This window comes from Diabrotica virgifera, chromosome 10 (assembly GCF_917563875.1).
Source record: "Diabrotica virgifera virgifera chromosome 10, PGI_DIABVI_V3a".
Taxonomy (NCBI): Eukaryota; Metazoa; Arthropoda; class Insecta; order Coleoptera; family Chrysomelidae; genus Diabrotica; species Diabrotica virgifera.
The window spans coordinates 123,261,362-123,288,483 of NC_065452.1; the positions used below are offsets into that span (position 1 = coordinate 123,261,362).

A 27,122-nucleotide genomic window follows, 5' to 3' on the forward strand; every position below is an offset into this window, starting at 1 on the left:
TTTTTATCTTAACATTTATTATCAAATCAAAAATTTAACTTTTTAGAATATTACGTACATTTCATATCACACTAAAATCAAACATAAATATTATTAAAAATTTATACAAAAATATTTTGGCACACTAGTGATAAGGCTTTGGATTTTAGAGCTTGTAATAAAATCTATAAATAAAAACATTCAAAGACAAAATTAGAACATTTACTAACATCTATTTATTATTGTCTCGACGAGATGGCCGTTAAAATATTAGCACAATAACAGTAATGTTCAATAACGGAAGTCACAGATTGGTTAAGTACTTCTAGCCTGGAGGCCCGAGCATCCTACATGATCACTGAAATAAATACTACATTTAGTATATTTAAAGTGAGCCGATTTAGAGCTAGAATTGTTAAATAGAAACGTGTCAAAAAGGTATGGAAAGTTGATGATTGATGATGGAGTCTCACAAAACATTCTTCAGTACAAACTTACATTGTGGCCAAAAGAAACATATATCAAGTCAAATATTCTACCCTTTCAGACCTGAATCCATTCCGCAGATATCCAAAACTTTTCAGACAAAAAAATATGATCAATAGTCGTATAATGATGCCCAAAGTGATTTAATTTTTTTTAAATAACCTTAAATCCTTTGGTAGGACATGGGACAACTATGTCCCAGTAGTGTTTTATATTGGGACCAATCTGTCCCATTAGTAATACACGAATAAATTTTGAAGGTAATTGAAAAATTATAAAATCACATGAAAAAAATGAACAATGATGTGAAAAAAAAAACACGTCTTACATAGTGGCAAATCATAGGCGATACAAACTGTTTTGGTTCTCGTCTCTTTCTTACTGAGAGAACATCTACAGCATCTCCTCATGGTAGAAATTTGCTTTGGCAGATGCTCCCCGACATTCACCATGTTATTTTGGCGTTTGGAAATTCTTCCAGAGTGACCACTCAAGCGTCTCTTTACTTTGGCTTTGGATCTGCCATGTTCTATAATAGGCAAAGCAATAAAGCACTAAAATCGGCCTTACCTCCGAAAAAAAAAACGACAAGACATCTCTTAATAATTCTTCTTGCATTCGATTCGTGAATGCGCCAGGAAACTTTGTGGCCCCGAGCCATGATATCATATTGAAAAACTGCATACAAAAAATGCATTCTTAAAGTGCATCTCAAACAGACAATAAAAAAATTCAGAACTCGTCAATTATCGGTGGAAATGAGTCCAATTTTGTTACTTAAGGGTTTTTGGGGTCACTGAAAACGAATATGACGTCGAAAGTAATCTCCGGAGTACCTGGTGCCCAGGGTACCTACTGTTTACCTCGTCTTGTAGAGTTTTCGGCAAATTCATTAAAAAATTAGTCAAAATTTATTACTCGAGGGTTTTTGGGGTCTCTGACGACGAATATCACATCGGAAATGGTCTCCGGAGTACCTGGTGCCCAGGGTACCTACTGTTTACCTCGTCTTTTGGAGTTTTCGGCAAATGCATTAAAAAATTGGTCAAAAATCATTAGTCACAAGATAAACAGTAGGTACCCTGAGCACCAGGTACTCCGGAGATCACTTTCGGTGTCATATTCGTCGTCAAAGACCCCAAAACCCCCCCGAGTAATAAATTTTGACTAATTTTTTAATGAATTTGCCGAAAACGAGGTAAGCAGTAGGTACTCCGGGTACCAGGTACTCCGTAGATCACTTCTGATGTCATATTCGTCGTCAGCGACCCAAAAACCCCCGAAGTAATGATTTTTGGTTAATTTTTTAATGAATTTGCCGAAAACTCCAGAAGAAGTAGGTACCCTGGGCACCAGGTATTCTGGAGATAACTTCTGATGTTATATTCGTCGTTAGCGACCCCAAACCACCGACTAATTATTTTTGACTAATTTTTTAATACATTTTTTACCGAAAACTCCACAAGACGAGGCAAGCAGTAGGTACCCCGGGCACCAGGTACTCCGGAAATCACTTCCGATGTCATATTCGTTTTCAGCGACCTCAAAAACCCCCGAGTAACAAAATTCAACTCATTTCCGCCGATAATTGACGAGTTCTGAATTTTTTTTATTGTCTGTTTGAGATGCATTTTAAGAATGCATTTTTTGTATGCAGTTTTTCAATATTATATCATGGCTCGGGGTCACAAAGTTTCCTGGCGCATTCACGAATCGAATGCAACAATAATTATTAAGATCCGTCTTGTCGTTTTTTTCGTTTCGGAGGTTCAGTGCTTTGCTTCGACTATAAGTTGCTCTGCCAAAGGAACTAGAAAACTCAGGAGTTTTGGTTTGAACTTCGTGTATTAGCCCCATCAAAGAACAATCATAAAGGAAGGATGAAAATTTGGGAAAGGGTAGTTGAAATTGTCTATTATTACATATATAAGAAAAAGTTTACAATTCTACATCCCCTCCATTTTACAAAAATGGAGGGGAATACCCCCCTCTCGAAGGTGAAAAATATACATTTAAAATAAGTACGGAATTAGATAAAATGACTAATTTCAAGCAACTTTTGTTCTATAGAGTTTCTTCCTTAAGTCAATACTTTTCGAGTTATTTGCACGTGAATATGTTCATTTTTAACAGAAAAAAAACATGTTTTTGGACGGTTTTTCGGAGATAACTCAAAAAGTAAGTATTTGAGCGAAAAAATGTTCTTAGCAAAAATATAGCTTATAAAAAACTGAAAAAAATGGTGTATGCTTGAGGTCAGTAGACCCAGTAGAAGCAGAGTTGTAGCTAATGAAAAGTAGGTTCTTCTTCATCAACTTCCAAATCGAATATTTCAATGTGAAATACCCAAAAACGGAGCACTTTTCAGGGAAAATTCATTTCAACTTTTTTAAAGTGCCTGTTTAAAAAAAGGTTTATTTTTGTAAAAAAAAAACTTGTAACATTAAAAGTAAGTGAGTTACGCTCAACATATTGTTGGTCCCTTTTATTTTTTGGTAAAAAAATCGCGAAAATCACCCCCTAATTAGCATCACAAATAAATTTTATCATTACCACTTCACAAGTTACTTTGCTTATGTATTATTTATATGATCTGTAAGTTTCATCGGTTCAAAGTGCTTATTTTTGAACAAGCTGTAGTTAAAATGGCTTGAACGAGTAACTAATCACGAGTTTAGGCAAATTTTGAACAGTCATAGCATAACCAATTTTTGTCTAAGAAGAAAACAAAAAAGCAAAACGTACATTTTATTACTCTTTAAGATTTTTGGTATTACTAATAATTTTTAAGTTAATTCCATGAACAATTCTATTTTTTTTTTCAAAATTAAAAAAAAAAATGTTTTATTTTAAACCCATTTTTTTTTCAAAAATGAGCACTTTGAACCAATGAAACTTATAGATAATATAAACAATACATAAGTAAAGTAACTTGTGAAGCGGTAACGACTAATTTTATTTGGGAAGTTAATTAGGGGGTGATTTTCGCGATTTCTGTACCAATAAAATAAAAGGGATCAACAATATTTTGAGCGTAACTCACTTATTTTTAATGTTAGAAGTTTTTTTAAACAGTTTAAAAAAGTTGTAATGAATTTTCCCAAAAAAGTGCTCTGTTTTTTGGTTATTTCACATTGAAATATTCGATTTGGAATTTGACGAAGAACCTACTTTTCATTAGCTACAACTCTGCTTCTGCTGGGTCTGCAGACCTCAGGCATACACCCTTTTTTCAATTTTTTATAGGCTATATTTTTACTAAGAATATTTTTTTCGCTAGAATACTTACTTTTTGATCTATCTGCGAAGAACCGTCCAAAAACATGTTTTTTTTTTGTTAAAAAATGAACATATTCACTCGCAAATAACTCGAAAAGAATTGAGTGAAAAAACTCTATAGAACAGAAGTTGCTTAGAATTAGTCATTTTATCCAATTCCGGGCCTATTTTGAACGTATATTTTTTCACTCCCGAGAAAATATTTTTCACCCGGTATTTCCCAATTTTTGTAAAATGAAGGCGATGTAATATTGTAAACTTTTTCTTATATAATAATAGACAATTTCAACTACCTATTCCCAAATTTTCATCCTTCCTTTATTTTTTGGAGGTTTTCGTAAAATTTTGTGTTCCCTGATCGGGTTGTCTCCACATTATGAGACCAAACTGGTCGTCAGCTGGATTTGACTTCTCCTCCTCTTCTTCTTCAGAATCTATCCTTCCGAGATCTCTTTTAAAATCCTTCTGTTGCGAAGAATGTTCTCGTTGATCTGAACCTTCATGACTCCCCGTCATTGGGGAGATAGTCGTCAGGAAAAGGTTCTTCTGGTTCTGACAAGTCATTTAGCTCTTCAGCGATCGATGATTTCCAATTCTTTTTGTGCTAAAAAATGCCTGTCTATACTCTTTGCTCTGCAAAGAGTAGAACTGTCACTATTTAGAGTCGATATAAAAAACTGATGGGACACTAAATACCCGAGCAAAACTACTACTGGAACATCCATCTCCCATTGCATGAATTGTGCGAAAACAATGACAGAAAAATGGATTTTATTAGAAATTTTACTTACTTTCAACAACAAACGCTTTCAGGAATGTTTTGTGGTAGTATTTTGCAGGAAAAAATACTAAATATGTATCACAGCAACAAATCAGGAGAAAAACCACGTTATACAAGAACACCTTTTTCTAGAAAATTTGAGGTTATAATATAATAATCGAATTGTTGGTTAGATAACATAAAGAAATGTTTAGTAATACAGTTACATTTGCTTAAAGTGAATTTAGGGGACAAATAGGCACCACTAGAACTTTTTTAAATTACGTGGAACATAGAAGTACCCACAGTAACGGGTTAAAACCAATATTATTCTTCAAGTGCCATCTTCGCGACGGAGGTAGGCAGTCATCATAGCTATTCGGACTTTAGAGACGGCTGCTCTAAAAAGTTCATTAGATATATGTACCGGGTGTCCCAACAAGAATGGCTCTCGGCCATATCTCAGGAACCGCTTATAGTACAGCTTTGGGAAAAATATTTAGGTATAACGAGGGTGGCCTCGAGAAAAGCCTGGAATTTATTTTCATAATTGTAATTGTAAGTGAGTGGGAACCTTCTTATGAAAAAATGGCTGTAAGTCCGGTTCTGCTAAATCGAATTTTGCATGCTTGGTCTTTTTGAAAACAGCTCTTTTTCATCAATGTAAGTGTCTTATTTTCGAAATAGCCTAATAAATAATATGCAAGCTAGGAGGCGTTATTTAATTATTTTCGGAAATCTAGTTTTCTTTGGAGAATATTAAATACAAGTATGCATTTTTAATCCCGTATTACAAAATTAGACCAAATTAGCAACATAATACCGAAACCGCATGTCGATACCTTTTTTCTATCTCGAGAAATCTTAAGAAACGTGTAAATTTTAAACAACTGTTAGTGTCACCGGTAAACCAAGTTAAGGAAAAGTAGTGTGCTATGGAAAAAACAAAGAAACATTTTCCAGATGTAAACGTATATAATTAATTAAAACAATAATACAAACAACACTATAAAATATAACAAAGAAATAAAAGCAACTACTTACTTAGTGACGACCTAAATGTACAAATTGTTGCCCATCATTTTCGATGCAAGCATTTACTCTTTCAATAGTAGATTGAACAGCAGTCTCAATTTCTGTTTTCGCAATGCTTTGAATGGCGTTTCGTATTCTCTAGATTCTAGATCATGTTTTCTCGAGTAGTGGGTCTAGCGGCAAAAACAAGGTCTTTAATCCGTCCCCATATAGTCTAAGAGCTAGTGAACCCTCCGACTAACGGTCGTCCTGCAAGGATAGAAATTTTTCTAGTGATAATTCATAGCACACCAAGGCTAAAAACCATGACCTGGCAGGCATCAGCGGTGCACGTGTATCTACCAGGTGAATCGAAAAGTGCAAATTTAGGGGGTAAAATAAACTTTCTCCTGTAAGGTTTAAATTTAAGTATGTGTTTGAGTAAGTCATTTAGAAGAAATGTGTACAATGACAGGCGATTCTGAAGAGCATAAGACCTTGCCAGGCGAGGGGAAAGATTAGGGTTTTTTCCTAAAATTATTCTTTTTGCATCGAACAAATTTTTTTTAGGGTTTTTGAATCATTCCAAACAGAAAAGGTTTTTAGTGATTTTTCTCTTAAGTTAATAGTTTTTGTTATACCGGGTGTCCACTTATATTTTCCCCCATTTTAACTGCCTATAACTTCTAAAGGGCTCAAGATAGAAATATGCGGTTTTCGCTGAAATGTTTTATTTTACTAAAAGTTTTGTCTGAATGGATTAAATTTTTTATATCGCTTTCAAATACGAAAAAAAATGGCGGATTTTTGAAAAAAACGTTGTTGACTTTTTTTTAATGGAACACCCAGTATATTTTTTTGTAAATTGAAAGAAATGTCATTCACCTATCCAGTGATATAAAGTTTTTCAAAATCGGTTGTCAAATGACTGAGTAATTAATTTTTAAAATGAGAGGTACAACTCTCTAACTAAGCAAATTGATATTATGTTATGTGATTTCCACATTGCATCCCTCATTTTAAAAATTAATTGCTCAGTTATTTGACAACCGATTTTGAAAATTTTAATATCGCTAGATAGGTAAATGATCGTTTTTTCAAGTTTTTAGGTAAATGGCCATTTTTCATATCGCTTTTAAATAAAAAATGGCGGATTTTTGAAAAAAACGTTGTTGACTTTTTTATTAAAACACCCAGTATATTTTTTTGTAACTTGAAAAAATGGTCATTTACCTATCCAGCGATATAAATTTTTTTAAAATCGGTTGTCAAATAACTGAGCAATTAATTTTTAAAATGAGAGATGCAGTGTGGAAACAAATAACATAATATCAATTTGCTTAGCTATGTTATTTAGATATGTGATATCCACGTTGCACCTCTCATTTCAAAAATTAATTACTCAGTGATTTGACAACCGATTTTAAAAAACTTTATATCGATGGATAGGTGAATGATCGTTATTTCAATTTACACAAAAATATACTGGTTGTTCCATTAACAAAAAGTCAACAGTTTTTTTCAAAAATCCGCCATTTTTATTTTCGTAATTGAAAGCGATATAAAAAACTCAACCGATTCATACAAAACTTTTACTAAAATAAAACATTTCAGCGAAAACTACATGTTTCTATCTTGAGCCGTTTAGAAGTTATAGGTAGTTACAATGGGGGAAAATATAAGTGGACACCCGGTATAAGCGATTGAAAATTTTGAAAATTGCGAAATCGGCAATTTTTAACCCTAAATCGGACATTTATCTAAAAAGTTCATTGTTGCCAAGGTACGTAGATATTCTTTAAACATTGATTGATGAAATCCCGATGAGTTTTTTGCAATAAAATATCGAAAACCCCTTTGTTTTTTTAATTGCTAATCAAGCGGGCGCAACACTGTAGTATAAGTGAGGACGTTTGAGTTTGCATAAATTCATTATCTCGAGAATGGGCAAATTTCAAGAGAAATCCTCAGACAGGTCAATTTTTATTTTTGAATTAGGACTTTTTGGCATATATATTATACTAGTGACGTCATCCATCTGGGCGTGATGACGTAATCGATGATTTTTTTAAATAAGAGTAGGGGTTGTGTGATAGCTCATTTGGAAGGTTATTTAATTCTCTATTCAGTAATATAAACATTAATACGAGAGATGTCGCTGAATTGCGTCTCAGAGGTGGGTTCATTGCATTGCGATGGTTTGCCTTAAATTGGCAGAATTGTTTGTATTTCCTTCAGAGTTGAGACTTCTGAGCTTCACCGATGAGGCATAAGGATGCTGAAATAGCTATATGGAGATGGTGGTCCAACTCTGAATCAAATATAAACAAAACCTGCCTTGATCTTTTTTATCATAAACATTAATATAATTATTTATACAGGGTGTACAAAAAAAATGTTTCTTCTATTTGTCAAATTTAATCAAAGTTAATTTAATAAAAAAAATTTTTTTGTACACCCTGTATAAATAATTATGTTAATGTTTATATTAGTGAATAGAGAATTAAATAACCTTTCAAATGAGCCATCACACAACCCCTACTCTTATTTAAAACAATCATCGATTACGTCATCACGCCCAGATGGATGACGTCACTAGTATAATATATATGCCAAAAAGTCCTAATTCAAAAATAAAAATCGACCTGTCTGAGGATTTCTCTTGAAATTTGCCCATTCTCGAGATAATGAATTTATGAAAACTCAAACGTCCTCACTTATACTACAGTGTTGCGCCCGCTTGATTAGCAATTAAAAAAACAAAGGGGTTTTCGATATTTTATTGCAAAAAACTCTTCGGGATTTCATCAATCAATGTTTAAAGAATATCTACGTACCTTGGCAACAATGAACTTTTTAGATAAATGTCCGATTTAGGGTTAAAAATGGCCGATTTCGAAATTTTCAAAATTTTCAATCGCTTATATAACAAAAACTTAAGAGAAAAATCACTAAAAACCTTTTTTGTTTGGAATGATTCAAAAAAACCTAAAAAAAATTGTTCGATGCAAAAAGAATAATTTTAGGGAAAACCCCTAATCTTTCCCCTCGCCTGGCAAGGTCTTATGCTCTTCAGAATCGCCTGTTATTGTACACATTTCTTCTAAATGACTTACTCAAACACATACTTAAATTTAAACCTTACAGGAGAAAGTTTATTTTACCCCCTAAATTTGCACTTTTCGATTCACCTGGTAGATACACGTGCACCGCTGATGCCTGCCAGGTCATGGTTTTTAGCCTTGGTGTGCTATGAATTATCACTAGAAAAATTTCTAGCCTTACAGGACGACCGTTAGTCGGAGGGTTCACTAGCTCTTAGACTAATAAATAAAAGTTTAAAACAGTTAAATCTGTTGATATTCAATCTGCTCTTGAAAGAGTAAATGCTTACATCGAAAATGATGGGCAACAATTAGAACATTTAGGCAGTCACTAATACTAAGTAAGTAGTTGCTTTTATTTCTTTGTTATATTTTATAGTGTTGTTTGTCTTATTGTTGTTTTAATTAATTATATACGTTTACATCTGGAAAATGTTTATTTGTTTTTTCCATAGCACATTACTTTTCCTTAACCTCGTTTACCGGTGACAGTAACGGTTATGTTTAAAATTTACACGTTTCTTAAGATATCTAGAGATAGAAAAAAGATATCGACATGCGGTTTTCGGTATTATGTTGATAATTTGTTCTAATTTTTTATACACGATTAAAAATGCATACGTGTATTTAATATTTTCCAAAGAAAACTAGATTTCTGAAAATAATTAAATAACGTCTCCTAGCTTGCATATTACTTATTAGGCTATTTCGAAAATAAGACACTTACATTGATGAAAAAAAGCTGTTTTCAACAAGACCAAGTATGCAAAATTCGATTTAGCAGAACCGGACTTACAGCCATTTTTCATAAGAAGGTTCCCACTCACCCCCACCTCTTTTTTTGCAAAGATAGACTTAAACTTGTGAAATCAAATATGCGCAGAAATATATGAAGAATACGATGATTGGATTTCCAGTGCCCTTTCATTAGGTAAATTTTGTAAAATTTTGATTTTTTAATTTTTGATATTCAATTAAGCCCATTGGCGGTGGACCTACAATTATGAAATTAATTTCCAGGCTTTTCCCGAGGCAACTTTTGTTATAAATATTTTTTCCCAAAGCTGTACTATAAACGGTTCCTGAGATATGACCGAGAGCCATTCTTATTGGGACACCCGGTACATCCGTACCAACCTCTCAGGTTGCGCAGCGTGATACTCTATGTCTCCCTATGCTTCTTTTTCATTGGAGCTTTCTGGTCTTTGCTATTCTGATTTCCTGGAAGTAATCATTTGTGGATTTAATCATTGTTCCAAGATATGTATATTTGTCCACCCGTTCGACATTGGTTCCATTTATTAGAAGATTCTCGTTACTTCTTTGTGGTTTCGATATTCTCATAAATTTTGTCTCTTGATGTTCATTGTTTCACCATATTCTTTTCCATACTCCGCTGTTTTGGTCACCAGTATCAGGATATTTTCGGTTAAGATGGCAGTGTCATCCACATACCTAATATTAATGTTAATGGGAACTTCATTTACCTTGTTTCTAGCTATTTTATCCTCAAGTAGACCAGGGCGCATCTGTAAAAATATTAGTACATTTGGATGTTCAGAGGTGACTCATATTTTTTTGCAGAAATTGCTTGAAAATATCTCATATATATTTGAGTTATCCTCCCACTCAAAAAGGTTCGGAACATTGTTTAAATAATCAAAATGTCACAAAATTAAGGAAAAATTAGATTTTTTTCTTGGTTTTTGATTATAACTTTAAAAGTATTCATTTTCGAGAAAAGTTGTACCGACATAAAAGTTGCGTAATTAAATTTGTTGCAAAAACACCCTTGTTGCAAAATAGTAATAATTTTGAAAAAACCAAAGAAAAAGTGCATATTCGCATTTTACGTTTTTCAACCATTTATGCTACACTTACGACCTTCATATTTCACCCAGAAAAACTTTATGATATGATAAAACAATGCTGTAAATTTCATTAAGATCGGTTTAATAGATTTTGCAATCCAGCTTTCGCAAAAAAATTCATTTTTTCAAAATGTTGCAGCACTGAAAATAAAGCAGACAGCAAAGTTAAACTTTTTTTACATATAAAAGAATACTGTACCTTTCATTTGTAATTTGCAAAATTAAAATCGGTTAACTACCACGGCGTCAGGGATTTTTTTAAATAAACATTAATTTTTGGTGCTACGCGCAGGACAGCGGATACGTTCGCTCTGATTGGGCATTTCAATGACCTTTGATAATGATTGATAAATTTCAATTTTTAGTACATTTCGAAATAAATAAATAAATTTGTTTATTGCAAAATAAAAACACATACTCTGTCCTTTGAAATATCACTTTTTTAGCAAAAACTTTCCTTGTTCATATATTTTAACTTAGAAAATAAAAGTGTATTATTTTTAAACATATGCAATTGTTTAAACAATTTTTCACAAACAATAATCAAATTAGTTTGATTTTTGTGGAATTAAAATATGAACATACAACAAAATATAGAGTAAGAAAATAATATATTAGATAAAGATTGGAAGAAATTTTGGTAGAAATCAACTTGTGTGAATCGAACACCGCTGTCCTGCGCGTAGGACCAAAAATTAATGTTTATTTAAAAAAATTCCTGACGCCGTGGTTGTTAACCGATTTTAATTATGCAGATTGCAAATGAAAGGTACAGTATTCTTCTATTTGTAACAAAATTAACTTGCTACCTGCTTTATTTTCAGTCCTAAAACATTTTGAAAAAATGAATTTTTTTTTGCGAAAGCTGGATTGCAAAATTATATTATTTAATTATATTATATATTTTGCAAAATCTATTGAACCGATCTTAACTAAATTTGCAGTATTGTTTTATCATGTCCTAAAGTTTTTTTGGGTGAAATATGAATGTCCTAAGTGTAGCAGAAATGGCTGAAAAACGTAAAATGCGAATACTTGTTTTTTTTTTATGTTTTTTTTTTTGGCAATTATTGCTATTTTCCAACAAGGGTAATAATTTTAACCATTTTTAACCAATATTATATTGTAGAAAATTTAATTACGCAACTTTTATTTTAGTGTAACTTTTCTCGTAAGTGAGTACTTTTAAAGTTATAATCAAAAAACGAAGAAAAAAATCGAATTTTTCCTCCATTTTTTGACATTTTGATCATTTAAACAATGTTTCGGACCTTTTTGAGTGGGAGGATAACTCAATTATTATTATATGGGTTAATTCCAAGCAATTTCTGCAAAAAATTAAGAGTCACCTCTCAATGTCCATCTCAAAACAGATCCGCCCTGGACTAAAGAGCTTTTTTCAGGATCCCTTCTGAGTAGACATCAAAGAGAATTGGCGATAATACGCATCCCTGGCTCACCCTAGGTGTTATTTCCATTTCCTGTTTGTTTGCAGTCTGTTTTATATTCATTTTTAGTCCATAATTTTTACAGAAAATGTTTGTTTCGTTTAGTAGAAGTTGTAGTTGTTCAGCAGAGCTTAGCATAATCATTGTATCATCTGCATATCTTATGTTGTTAATAACATATAAAGATAGTATTTGCTTGTAATGAAAACCGGAAAAATCAAAACTTACTGTGATGGCACAGCCTGCCATACCACCCAGGATCACAGACACAAGAATCATCTACACAAGTACCATGTTTGCATGCCAATTGGCAGTTGCTTCTGGCAGGTTTTGCTCTTCCAATTTCGCAGTGATCACCACGGAATCCTCTTGGACACCTGCACTTATTTACAGCTTTGCACTTTCCACCATTTAGGCAAGGGATAATGCAACGAGCTACAAAAAAAAAACATTAAATAAAATCTAACTAGTGGGTTAAAATATTAGAAAAAATATTAAAAAGTAAATAAAAATGTTATTGGTGTTAAATTGACAAATACACAGATCTTATTAAAGTAAACTGCAACAAAGGGTCCCCCATAGACAAAATGTTCTAACTCCCATAATCCTTTTTTTTTTTCAAAAATTCAGTCGCGTGTTTAAGGTGTGTTTTTTGTGTTTAAGGTGATGAAAGATGGAAGGATCCACTAAAAACTTCCAAAGAAATTTGAAAACCGCGTTTTTCGCATGTGTCAAGATCAAAAAATCTCGAGCTTCTCTGAATATGGGAAATACATATTCTCATGTTATTTTATAGGATGAAACATGAGAAAATATATATACATTAAGCATCAAAATTAACGCACCACCTTAAAAATGGGACATTTTTGATGTCTCGTATTTCCTAAACCTGTTGTCCGATTTAAGTGATTTTTTAGTATATTACAGCTTTATTCTTTAAGAATATCGACGTAATAATATTATTGCTAAACGGGTAAGTGTCATTGTATACCGGGTGTAAAAATGATAGTCTGTTTTTTTCTCAAAGTTTGGAACACCCTGTGGAATATTCTAGCGTATGTAAAATATTAAAATTAAAACTCAACGGTAGCCTTGGGCTTTCTTAATATTTTTCTTTTTGATTCATTCGCTTATGTGGGATAATAAAAAAGTTAGGTACTTTAACAACTAACCATGTTATTCATTAATACAGGGTGTTTCTAAATAAGTGCGACAAACTTTAAGGGGTAATTCTGCATGAAAAAATTATGACCATTTACTTTACAAACATATGTCCACAAATTCTTCGTTTCCGAGATACGGGATGTTGAATTTTTTCTTACAAACTGACGATTTATCTATTGCTCTAAAATCGGTTCAGATATGCAAATGAAATGTGGTAGGTTTTAAGAGGTATATATTGCGCATTTTTGACATACAATTAAGAATTTTATATTCACCATTGGGGTGCATACGGGATGCATCTAAAATGTTTAGACCCGTATGCACGCCAATGGTGAATATAAAATTCTTAATTATATGTCAAAAAATGCGCAATAACTACCTCTTAAAGACTACTAAATTTCATTTGCATATCTCAACCAGTTTTAGAGCAATAAATAAATAGACGGTTTGTAAGAAAAAATTCAACATCCCGTATCTCGGAAACAAAACATTTGCGGACATACGTTAATAAAGCAAACGGTCATTATTTTTTCATGCAGAATTACCCGAAAAGTTTGTTTCACTTATTTAGAAACACTGTGTATTGATGAATAACATGATTAGTTGTTAAAGTATCTAACTTTTTTATTATCAAACATAAACGAAGGAATTAAAAAGCAAAATATTAAGAAAGCCTTAGCCTACAGTTGAGTTTTAATTACAACATTTTATATACGCTAGAATATTCCACAGGGTGTTCCAAACTTTGTGGAAAAAATACACTATCATTGTTACACCCGGTATACAATGACACTTACCTGTTTAGCAACAATGTTATTACACTGATATTCTTGAAGAATAAAGCTGTCATATACTATAAAAATCACTCAAATCGGACAACAGGTTTAGGAAATATGAGACATCAAAAATGTCCCATTTTTAAGGTGGTGCGTTAATTTTGATGCTTAGTGTAGAAATAGGGTGTTTTTGAAAACATCCTATTTCTATTTATATTTTCTCATGTTTAATGATGAAAAAAAGGTAAAAAAAGTTGGGAAATCCAGTAAGAACCCCCTGAATAAACCTTGAAAATCTGTTTTTCGCATAAACGATGATTGTATTTGCTTCTTTGGAGTCTGAAATTAAGTATTCTTTTTCATTTTTGTTGAATATAAAATGGGGACGCATTGATTCAAGGTCAAAAATACAATTGGCCTCGTAAATACCGTTAAAAACTATGAAAAGCATGTTTTTATTCAATTCAAAAGCAGTTATTCAATTATTAGTATATAAACTATAAAATCCTTGATTTGGGATTCAGGGAAATCCCTAAAAAACAGTTTTTGGGTTTCTGAAAGTGACGCACCCTCCAAAAAACCTTAAAATTTTTTTTAAATCGATTTCAACCCACTGAAAAAACATAAAAATCGAAAAATAGCGTTTTTGTTGGGAGGGGGAGGGTGTGAGGGGCGAAAATTGCACTTATCTTATTTTTTAATCACATAGAACGTAAAAAAATAAAAAAAAGAATGTGTGTGTATTTTGTACGCATTTAAGAAGTTATACTTCTATTATATGATTTCAACGAAATAAATATTCTTTCAACAAGTTATTTGTATTTTATTTAAAGGTTAAACTAATTTTTACTTACTACTTTCCAAAAATGTTTATTAAAACAATACATACCAAAAATAAAAAAAAAATAGAAAACACACGGCTTTGAACCGGGGACCTCTCGATCTCCAGACGAACGCCCTATCACTGAGCTATACTCCCTTTGTTTTTACGGATTACAAGATTGCCAGACATAGTGACGAATAGATCAAGTGAAGTATAAAAATACTTTAAATAGTACTTACTATCTTATTTCCGAGGAAGACAAATCCAAACACACATAAATTATAATAAATATATTTAGTAAAAACAGTAATATATTTTTTCCACACTCTTTTTGGACTGATAAATACATAACTTAAAAGATTTAGCAACGAACTCCATACTGTCTGTGTGCGCATGCGCGAAGAATAATAAAAATTCACTCCCAATCGCGCCTAAAGAAGTATAACTTCAAAAAAATAAAATTCTGGGAGTGAGGACATTTTGCTTATGTTAAACAGGGGGCCCTTTAGTTTATACACATATTATCATCAAGCTACTCATTGACAGTAAATGAAAATAACATAATTAAAGATAAATACTTACAATATTCACAGTGGGGTCCATAGTATCCTTTAGAACATTCACATGTGTCTTTTTGGATACACTTTCCACCATTTAGACATTTCTCACCACAAATACCTAAAACAAAAATAATTATTAGATAATCATTATCAATATATGTTAGTATACTAAGATGTTAGTGGTTATACATTGATTAATGTTTTTAAACTGCATCCTGTATTGGTAAGTTTCATAAGAACCTTAAATATATTCCATAAACTGAAATTTTATGTTGTTTTTCTTTCTCTCTCTCCCTCTTTTCACTCTAAATCCCCAGAGAGTGTGTACTTATCATCGTGATGTTGAGTATTTTCAACCCCCTATAGATTTTCATCTCTGGTCATTTCTATTAATTCAGGCATTGCTATTTTGAAGATTGTTATGATGTAGTCAATCAATCTTCCAGGTATTTTAATGAAACAAAATAGTGGTAGTGTTCTCAATTTGGAATTTCTGATGCTGCTATTGAATGCAAACTCTTTTTCCTATACCAAAAAGAGAAACAACTTAATCTACAATCTTCTTAGCATAGATTAAGTTGTTCACATAGCATACTCTGATCTGCCACTCCTGTCTGGCATCTTGTGCTAGCTTAACTATTAATTACAGTTCACCAAATATAGCTGAAAGTGTGAAATTCCCATTGCCTGCGCTAACAATGAAGTGAGAACTCACATACAAACGGTCTGGACTGTCAGTAGTGTCAGTGCGAGTGCGAGGTCCGTCGTTTGACGAATGCGCATCATGATCGTAGTTATTTTCAGACTTTCAGCTATATTTGGTGAACTGTACCTCCATTATACATTTTATACTATCTGTAGTTTCAACCCTTAAGTGTAAATATATGTTGCTCCTATTGTATTGTAAATTGCATGAAGTTTACTATATTAACTACAGTGGAACCTCGATTATCCGTCAGGGCACCGGACCACGGGTATGACGGATAATCGAAAAGACGGTTAATAGAACATTAAAAAAAAATAAAAATTCATAGTACATATAACTCTCAAATTGTATTTGTAATTTGTATGTTTTATTTGACAATATAAGAGGGATTTATGTTAATACAGTCGAATAAATTTGATGTAAAATATTTCGAAATCTTTGTTTGTTTTATTGTTACTTCACATTTTGCAACGACTGAATTTCTTAATCGACGTAAAATCATCAAATCAAAGCGAGCACTACACGCTACACGCGAAGTTACTTCAGGAAAGTTAGCTGAAGTCCGAAGTACCCGTCACTACACACTCGTTCTACTTCGCGAGGAACATATTCACGCCGGGCGATAAGGACTTCGGTTCCTTTGACTTGGTCGCAAAAACCGCCAGAGACAGAATGGAAGCAGGCCGAGGCACAGCGAAGTCACATGAGGTGCCTGTCTACACTCTCGTACTCGCTGAACTTCGATCGACTTCGCGAGCAGTATAGTGGACGTTTCATAATTGAATGGTGGGCTACAACAATGTTGTAAGCGACATATTGGGTCAAAGTGAGGTTTTAATGCAATATTATTGTATATCCAAAGACCAATGCGAGCATCTTTCAATCTGGCTAAAAACATTTTGCCTTCCCTGAGTTTTTCTTACCGCAATGTTTGTATCCGTATGTTCATAAATAGCTTGTTGTTGTAGCCAGGGCCACTTTATCCATTAGGCAATATAGGCAGTTGCCTAGGGCGGCACATTATGAGAGGGCGACAAAAATACCGTACAAAAAATATTTGTATATAAACATTATGGATCTAAGTTCTGTCATTAAAGAGTATGAATCTCTATCAAATTACTTTACCGCAAGGAAGCCAAAAAATTGTGCCCAAATAAAACATATAAAGAAATAAGAAAGAGAAATTCAATTTGACGAGGGGGCCGATGATGAACTAAACTTTTCAGCTAGTGATGAGATGGAAATCCACACATTCTATGTTATAATCGACACTCTGAAAAGAGACCTGAATAGACATCTGGAATCTTATCGACTTATTTATCAACGTTTTCGTGTTATTAACAGATTTGCCAAAATTAAGCAATGAAGAAATTATTAGAAGCTGAAAATCTGATACAAAATAAAGACGACCAAGATACATCATTCATACATGAATGCATTCACTTAAAGGGTCATTTGGATACCACAATAAAATCACCAATTGACATACAGTGGAACCTCGATTATCCGTCTCTCCATTAAACGTCACCTCTGTTAACCGTCAGGGTACATACAGAAGTTGTATTGACTACATTAGCAATCATTTTAATGCAAAAAAAATAAAAAAAAGTTAATTTGATTTGTGATGAGGACACAAACGGCTATCCATTGCTGACAGATAAAGAAATCATTGAAATGGCAACAAAGGCGGACCAAACATATTCGGAAGCTGACACAGGCTTGGAATTTGACTGTAGCTATATTGATGAACCTATTGTAACTGACAAAGATTTGCGTAAATAATCTAGAGAAGCTGGATCGCATATGCAATAATTCATCGACTGGTATTCTCAACAAGAAGAAGCCAATAAAGTAGATTGCATGATCTTATGCCGATTAAGAAATTCAGCCGTCGCAAAATATGAAGCAACAGTATAGTCCAGGGTAATAAGGTTTTTTCCATGACACTTGAAGAGCCAGGGTACTGAAGCGTTTTTTCGACAGGTAATACCTATAAGAGCAAATTGTAACTATTTCCTGCGTAGGACCTGGCCATTTTTATTTATAAACAATTAAGTGTCAAAAAATGGCATTTTTCACTTTGTTTCAAATCAATGGAAAACAGGAAAACTTATGGCTTTTTTAGTACAAATATCTTCGAGATTATGGAAAAACTTTAAAATGGCGTATTACAAGGTTTGATATACTCATTTATTGTTAATATAATTGCGAAAATAGGTCGAAATTGCAAAAAAAATTATTTTAGCAATAACTGTTGTAAAAATTAGTGTACAGCTTTGAAATTTTTGTCAAATACGCGTTCTTTGGTGCTTAATATGTGATAAAAATTTCAAAGCGATTCATTTAATTGTTTAAATTTTATTCAAATTGTTTATCCCAGAGAGCTTTTTTTTGCAATAACATAAGTCAGAAGAAAATGGCGTTAGAACCATTCCACAGGTGTCAAATGAAAGAGCATGAGCTATATTTTAACTTGGTTTAAAAAAATTGAAGAGAGTGCATTTATTAGTAATAAATAATTATGCAAAAGTATCGTAAATCTTTCCTTATAAACTTTTTATTTTGTTATATAAGAAATTATACATATTTATTACAATTTTTTATCAATTATGATATAGATAACATTACTTGGTAGTTGTGCACTTAAAACAGGGTAAAATAGTTATTTTTTTTGGAAAAAGTTACTCAAAAAGTTTATAAAGAAAAATTGACGATACTTTTCCATAATTATTTATTACTAATAAATACATTTTTTATTCACTTTTTTAAACCATGTTGAAAATGTAGCTCATGCTCTTTCATTTGACACCTGTGAAATGGTTCTATGGTCATTTTTTCTGACTTATGTTATTGCAAAAAAAATGCTCTCTGGGATAAACAATTTGAATAAAATTTAAACAATTGAATGAATAGCTTTGAAATTTTTATCACATATTAAGAGCCAAAGAACCCTTATTTGACAAAAATTTCAAAGCTGTACACTAATTTTTACAACAGTTATTGAGAAAATATTTTTTTTGCAATTCCGACCTTTTTTTGCAATTATATTAATAGTCCATTCTTTCACGGCTTTTGCTCTAAATTTTAAATAACCGCTTGGATTGACATGAAGTTTGGCATACGCATAGCTTACATGTCAAAGAAAAAAAGTGATATTGTGCCGATGTGTGCTTTTGCCCTGGGGGTGACTTTCACCCCCTCTTGGGGGTGAAAAAATATATGTCCAAAACAAGTCCGGAAATGGGTAAACTGACTAATTTTAAGTAACTTTTGTTCTATAGAGCTTTTTCGCCAAGTCAACACTTTTCGAGTTATTCGCGAGCGAATATGTTCATTTTTCAACAAAATAACCACATTTTTAGACGGTTTTTCGCAAATAACTCAAAAGGTAAGTATTTTGTCGAAAAAAACGTTCTTAGTAAAAATATAGCCTATAAAAATTAAAAAAAAATGGTGTACGCGTTAGGTCTCTGGATCTCGTAGAACCAGAGTTATAGCCAATGAAAAATAGATTCATATTCACCAAATTTCAAATAGATAATTTCGACGTGAAATATTCAAAAAAATAAGCACTTTTTGGAGCAAATCCATAATAATTTTTTTAAAGTGTTTAAAAAAAGCTTTATTTCTGTTTTTACAAAAAGTTTCTAGCATTAAATTTAAGCAAGTTACGCTTAAAATAAAGTTGGTTCCTTTTGCTCTTGCAAAAAAAATCGGGAAGACCACCCCCTAATTAGCAACTTAAATGAAATTAATCGTTACCGCTCCACAAATTATTTTACTTATGTTGTGTTTATAATATGATCTGTAAGTTTCATCGATTCAAAGTGCTTATTTTTGAAAAAATTTGGTTTCAAAGTAAAATTTTTAAAAATTTAAATTTTGAAAAAAATCCTTTTTTTCAAAATAACTTAAAAATTGTTAGAGATACCAAAAATCTCGAAAAACAAAAAAAGTCAGATTTGCTTTTCTAAATATCATGTATTTTTTTGTTTTTCTATTAGACAAAAATTGATCAAGATTTGGTGTTTCTAAATTTGCATACATTCGTGATCAGTGACTCGTTCAACCCCTTTTAACTACAGCCCTTTCAATAATAAGGACTTTGAACCGATGAAACTTACAGATCATATAAACAATATATACACGAGTCAAGAAACTTGTGAAGTCGTAACGATTAAGTTCATTTAAGATACTAATTAGGGGTGATTTTCTCGATTTTTTTACCAAAACCAAAAGGGACTAACTTTATTTTGAGCGTAACTTGTTTAATTTTGATGCTAGAAATTTTTTTTATAAAACAGAAATGAAGCCTTTTTTAAACACTTTAAATAAGTTGTAATGAGTTTTCCCCGAAATTTGCTTCATTTTTGGTTATTTCACGTTAAAGTATTCAATTTGGAATTTGACGAATATGACCCTATTTTTCATTAGCTATAACTCTGCTTCTACTAGGTATACAGACGTGATATATACACCATTTTTTTAAATTTTTTATAGGCTATATTTTTGCTAGAAATGTTTTTTCGACAAAATACTTACTATTTGAGTTATTTGCGAAAAACCTTCTGAAAGCGTGGTTATTTTGTTGAAAAAATGAACATATTCACTGCCAAATAACTCGAAAAGTATTGACTTAGTGAAAAAACTCTATAGAACAAAAGTTACTTAAAATTAGCCAGCTTACCCATTTCCTGACTTTCTTTGGACGAATATTTTTTCACCCCCAGGGCAAAAGCACATATCGGCACAATATCACTTTTTTTCTTTGACTTGTTAGCTATGTTTATGCCAAATTTCCTGTCAATCCAAGCGGTTCTTTAAAATTTACAGGTTTTGCAATATTTTACCGTTAAAGAACGGACTATAACAATAAATGAGTATATCAAACTTATAATACGTCATTTTAAAGCTTTTTCCATAATCTCGAAGATATTTGTACTAAAAAATCATAAGCTTCACTGTTTTACGTTGATTAAAAAAAAGGGGGAAAATGCCATTTTTTGACAGTTAATTGTTTATAAATAAAAATGGCCGCCAGATCCTAGGCAGGAAATAGTTATAATTTGTTCCTATAGGTATTACCTGTCGAAAAAACGCTTCAGTACCCTGGCTGCTGAAGTGTCACGAACAGGGTATATTTTTGTCTTATTACCCTGGCCTAGTAAAACAAACACAGATTTCAGAATATTTTAAATTGATTCGATTCTACGAACACAAATCCCTCTTATATTGTCAAACAAACCATACAAATGAAATTTGAGATTTGTACTATGAATTTTTATTTTTTTTTTAATGTTCTGTTAACCGTCTTTTCGATTATCCGTCATACCCTTGGTCCGGTGCCCTGACGGATAATCGAGGTTCTACTGTATCTTAATATTTAAAGAAGAGCTAGTGCAGTCACTGAAGGTGGATATGAGCTATTGCCTCCGATTTCTTTGAACCTCCATTGATTTGCATGAAAATTGGTGGTTAGAGGATATCTCAAGGAACAAAGGTGACCTGGTGCCAACTTGAGCTTTTACCCTGGGGATGGATGTCAGCTCTTCTCGGGGCTGAAAATTATTTTATTAGAAATATTCCCAGAATTCGATACAGGGGCAAATTCTAAGCATAATTTGTTACATAAAGTTATTAAAATAAATTAATACTTTTTGAGTTATTAAAGATCAAAGTTTTTTTGTCATGAGAAAAATGCATGTTTTTTATCGATTTTTCATAAATAACTTTTCATAAATAAAAAAACTATTAAGATTGTACAAAAAAGTTATTATTACCAAAATTAAATCTAATAGAAAACGAAATAAACTCCTTACAGGAAAAACCTTCTAATGTTAACTAAAAGTGAGTTATAGGTAACTGAATGTATATTTTTTTCGGCGAGTACCCGAATCTAAGTATTCAAGCTTAAATAACGGGAAAATGATGCATTTTATAACATAACCTTATTAAACATTTGTCAAAGTACTTCTATCAAATGAGCCCCCGGACAAGTTGATGATAGCATTAAAATTTATGCACCTAATATTTTTCAAAACTTATCTTTTAAAAATTTTTCCAAATAAGTTATTGTTTTTTTTTAATAATTCCGTTAGTTGTTACGATATCAGGTTTGCCTAAAAACCATTTGAAAGTTAATTTTAATGGCTATTAAACCACGTTGAATTTAATCTTTTAGACACCTTACTTTTTTAAAAATAAAAGGTTAAATGGCCCCGCTTACATGGTTGTCGCAGCAAAATTTAAGCTTTAAACGTTTCTATCTCGCTTATTTTTTACCCTACAGAAATAGTAAAAAGGGAAAATATTTTATACAGAAAAAACTAAAATTTGGTCATACATATATCACTTTTTACATATATTGAGTATTTTTGAAGTTATTATCAAAAGAAAATGAAAATTACGATAATTTCAAAAATTCTGATTTTTTTAAATTACTTTTTTTTCAAAAATATGCATTAAACTGGTTAAAATGATTGAAATCATTACTTATGCTAATATAAAGAAATTCTTCTAACGATTACTATAAATTTTGATTTTTGTGGAAATGGCGTATGTTTTATTTTTCACTTTTTCCTAAAAAGTTCTAAAGGGTTCTCTTAATTTCATCATAACTTGCTTAATTGTGATGCTATTAACTTTTACTGGAGCTCATTTGATAGATTCTCCGAAGTACTTTGACAAGTGCTTAGCAGGTATATTTTATAAAATGCATCGTTTTCCCGTTATTTAAGCTTGAATACAGAGATTTGAGTACTCGTTGAAAAAATATACATTCAATTACCCATAACTCACTTTGAATTGACATTAATTTAGTTCTTTAGTGAGTAGTGTATTCAGATTTTTATTATCTTCAATTTTGATAATAATAACTTTTTTGTAAAAGCTTACAGTTTATGAGTTATATGTGAAAAACAGCTTTGCTTTAAAACATGCATTTTTTACGAAAAAATAAAATCTTTGATCTTTGATAACTCAAAAAGTATTGATTTATATTAATAACTTTATATAACAAATTTTGCTTAGAATTTGTCTCTCTATCGATTTATGGTATTATTTTTTTACCACCACGTAAAGTGGTAGTTTTCACCATCACGGTAAAAGCGCAAGTTGGCATCATGTCACCTTTGCTCCTTGAGGTATCCTCTAACTACTCAACAATTTTCATGAAAATCGATGGAGGCTCAACTAAATCGGAGGTAAAAACCTTCAGTGACTGCACTAAGTGGATTGAAAGATATTTTCCCTAATTTTGACATTGCTATGCACATTTATTTGTTGCCAACGAGTCCGCTGAAAAGTCATTTTCGAAAAAAATGTCAAGAATAAAAAATAATTTCCCATCAAGAAAATTTCATTGTCAAGAACAAAATTTTTTTTGAAAAGAAGTCTGATGTGATCGAACTGGAAAGACAATTTTTTCTATTGTAGGTAATCATCGTAGTTTAAATCCATTTTTAGTGTATTCTTATTTAAATAAAAATTTCTGCAATTTTTTTTCGCAAAAATGGTACATGTTTGAAGGGCGGCTACTAGAGAATTGCCTAGGGCGTCAATTGACCTAAACGCGGCCCTGGTTGTAGCCCACCATTCAATTATTGTGCCGTGCGTTTTTATTTTCGGTTTGCGATTCTAAAAATAGAACTCTAAAAGCACGGTATCATTTATCATTACCTATTTAAATTGCAATTTAATCCAGAGCCCTGAATAAGAACAAAAATTATTTTCATAAAAAAAATGTGGTGGTGGCATAACTGCACGTGTACATTTCAACGAATTTCGTTTGTCTTATCGCAATGCTCAAACAAAATGAATTGATGACTAAATTTTTACTTATGTAGTCAATATAACTTATATATGGACCCTGACGGTTAACAGAGGTGACAGTTAATAGAGAGACGGATAATCGAGGTTCCACTGTATTAGGCTTATACATTGTGAACAACTGTAAAAGTAAAATTAGTTTAACATACATTACCTCCTTCACAATGTCTTCCTTGAAATCCTGGAGGACAGCTGCAAATTCCAGGGGAAGTACAGTTGCCTCCATTCATACACTGAGGATAGCATAAAGCAGTTCTGCAATAAGGCCCCATATACCCCTCAGGGCACTGGCATATTTTTTCATGGTTACATCTGCCTTGATTGGCACATTTCTTGTCACATTCAGGATCTGGATCTACAATCAAATCAAAATAATGTGTAAATAATATTTAATAGGCTTAGATGGGCTGGACATGTTTCAAGAGTAAATGAAAATTAACGGCCTAGATGAACCCTATTAGTGGTACCAGTAGAAAATAAGAGTTGAGGTTGACCAAGACTGAGATGAAGAGACAGTGTGGATAAGAACACTAAGAAGATCCGTACAGCGAATTGGTAACAGTTGGTGATGAACAGAAAAACTGGTGAAATACACTGGGGAAGGTCAAGGCACAACAATTGCTGTAACACTTCTAATGATGATGATGAAATTAATTTAGATATACTTACTCCTTTGGGCACATTCCTTTTTAAGTTTCAGTCTTAAGGGTGTTCCATTTAGAGGCTTTCCTTTTCTAGTTTCAATTAGCAGTCCAATGCCAAACTTAGCTATACCAGAACTATTACCAATGCATGGTAAAAAGATGCTAAATTCTTTGGGGCGTCTTGGAACCCTGCCTTTAGTTTTAATAGAAATAACTGGTGCCTCTAGAATACTTTGGTCGTAGGATTGAAGACGGTCAAAATGATAATAATACTTTTTATTTCCAGCCTTCCATGTAAAATTTACATAGCTGACTTCAGACGGAATCACAGGAAGATATTTTTCAAAGTTTGGATCTAGAATGTATGGTAGGACGTTACCATTAACAATGGCATAGATTTCCATGGACATACCTACAAAAAGATTGTATCAGCAAATGTTAATTCTACTAAAAGTAAAATCTATTTATTTATTTATATTTTTATCAACAAGCAATTGCCCAATTTAAATACAATATTACAATATTATAATACTAAAATATAAAATTTTAAAATTAAAAACCCTAATGAATTACATGTCATAAAATTAAAACTAACAGACAAAAAAGAATCAAAACAAAAACCAGCTCACAATTTAAAATCAAATACACTAAATTACACAGTTAGTGGCATCAAAGAATCCGGTGCAAGATATTAATTGCATTTTAAAAAATACTTTGCTTTTCAAAGCAATCCAACCTATCTGTATACTGATTTGCTGACTTACTAACCTAGATAGATAAGGATTATATCCATAAGTTGTTTGCTGGTAGGTAATTTGAAAAGGTTTGATAAGCCTGATTTGCCTGGAAGGGACATGGAGGTTGAAGATGCTAAAATGATTTCCTTCGAAGCAGATCTTATTGCATAGCAAGCTGAGGCTAGTTTCTTACTTAACGATTACTATACGAAGGGACCATTTAAAGGTTGCTGTCTATAAAAATACCAAGAAATTTTACAGAATCAAAGGTATCTGGCTATTATTAAGAGGCAATGGTTGAAGAGCTCCTTTAAAGGATAATGCTACTGTTTTATCTACGTTAAAAGGGAGTAAATTAGAGATGGTCCAGGTTTTATTGTAAGTAATCAGAAGTTATAGTAGGATGAAGAATTCCAATATTTGAGTTATTGTTCCAAGTGATACTGGTATAATCAGCAAAAAGAAAAATTTTTCCATCTATTAGAGGACCCATTACTGAACCTTGTGGTACCCCACATACAATGTTTTTGAGACTAGAGTCTGTATCATTTGCTCTAACCAATTGTTTCCTATTATCCAAGTAAGATTGGAAATTCTATATAAAATTAGTTTTTTTATCAAAATATCGTGATTTACAGAAGGTTTGGCATAGTCACAAAAAACAGTTGCAGTGTAAATATTATTGTTTAGTGCTTGGTAAACCTCGTGTAGTACAGAAAACATCGCATCATTTATTAGTTAAAAAGCCAGACTGATTTTGTGATAAAACATTGTTGTCAACGAGAAAGGACATAAGTGTGGCTTTTATGAGTCTCTCAATAATTTTGTAGAGTATTGGTAGTAGTGCAATAGGTCTATAGTTGCAGGCTTTAGATTTTTCTTCACATTTCTGAAGAGGAATAATAATGACTGTCTTTAGGCACTCTGGAAATTTACCTTTTTCAAAGGAATCATTAATCAGTGAGACAAGGACTTCCAACACATTTCCTGGGAGATTTGAGAAATTTTTTATGGATAGTCCATCAGTACTACAGGATGGTTTTCTTTTGATACTATTGATTGTTTGGATCAGTTCAGATTTATGTACTTACCACTAAACATTTTCACCTGTTTTTCATCGATCCATAAGGCCAAATCTCCATTGCTTCTGGGATCATTTTTAGGATCATTTCGAGATGATATCATTTGAATATTAAATACCAAAATCATCAAATTAAATGTCCACATCACAGAATGTTTCGTGTACATGCTTAAAAACAATATATGCAGTAGATTTGACTTTAAATTACACTATATAACATTTAGAATAAACAACAGGGTGTTCTAAATTATAACACTACAGGATATTTATAATTTTATAAATATCCTTTCATAAACATCTATAGGTTTCTCTGATATGTATGAGTTAAAAGTTACAACACCCTGATTTGTTGAATCACAAAATCTATGCATTACTAATACCAATAACAATTTCTAGAAAGACTGAATCATACCATTAGTATTTTAAGCTTCATTCCTCTTGAATTATTGAAGTAATTTCTATTTTAAAATAGGCATTGCGATTTTGCGGAAGAATGTTACAATGCAAAGCGAACTAATACCTAAAAAGCCTGTATTTCGGACTTATCTTCCAATACATTACTAAAGCAATAACCTAACATTGTTTTCAATCCACTTACTTTACCAAATTTATTTCTAATTGAAATTAACGAATATTTACTTGATCAGTTCATGATCTTAGCTGGTACAGAATGCTGCTAAAAATAAGACTTTTCTAGTTTGTTTATCTACCATGTAAATTTGTTTACATGAACTGAAAATTTTATTTACATTTTCCAAACCAACTGAATAGCCTCACCTTTTTAATAACATATTTCAGCTTGCGGCGCCATCTATTGGAAAACTCATCGTTCGTTTGACAAAATTATAAAACTCTGTAACATT

General features: G+C 32.0%; 1 protein-coding gene across 5 annotated transcripts; it reads right to left on the bottom strand.

Moving 5' to 3' along the window:
- LOC114333536 (protein shifted) lies at nucleotides 1-27,079 on the bottom strand. Of its 5 annotated transcripts, none has more exons than XM_028283419.2 (8): nucleotides 26,672-27,079; nucleotides 26,270-26,427; nucleotides 24,467-24,853; nucleotides 23,952-24,152; nucleotides 15,287-15,382; nucleotides 12,170-12,376; nucleotides 4,536-4,653; nucleotides 1-337 (listed from the first exon to the last, which is right to left on the bottom strand). In XM_028283419.2, the coding sequence occupies exons 2-7, from the start codon at nucleotides 26,424-26,426 to the stop codon at nucleotides 4,634-4,636; spliced, it is 1,068 nt and encodes a 355-aa protein (XP_028139220.1). In that variant the 5' UTR covers nucleotide 26,427; nucleotides 26,672-27,079; the 3' UTR covers nucleotides 1-337; nucleotides 4,536-4,633. The 5 variants fall into 5 exon arrangements, with proteins under 5 accessions (XP_028139220.1, XP_028139221.1, XP_028139222.1 ...); XM_028283420.2 differs by having other exon boundaries at nucleotides 26,858-27,026; XM_028283421.2 differs by having other exon boundaries at nucleotides 26,899-27,016.
- Between the last annotated feature and the right edge of the window lie 43 nt (nucleotides 27,080-27,122).

Excerpts from the sequence above, each read along its gene's own strand:
- LOC114333536 (XM_028283419.2), bottom strand. The coding sequence starts at position 26,426 with ATGTACACGAAACATTCTGTGATGTGGACATTTAATTTGATGATTTTG. Across the intron at positions 24,153-24,466 it reads AAAGGAATGTGCCCAAAGGA|ATCCAGATCCTGAATGTGAC; the intron begins GTAAGTATATCT and ends ATTTGATTGTAG. Across the intron at positions 4,654-12,169 it reads TGGCAGGCTGTGCCATCACA|AAAAAGGTGTTCTTGTATAA; the intron begins GTAAGTTTTGAT and ends CAAATTTTCTAG.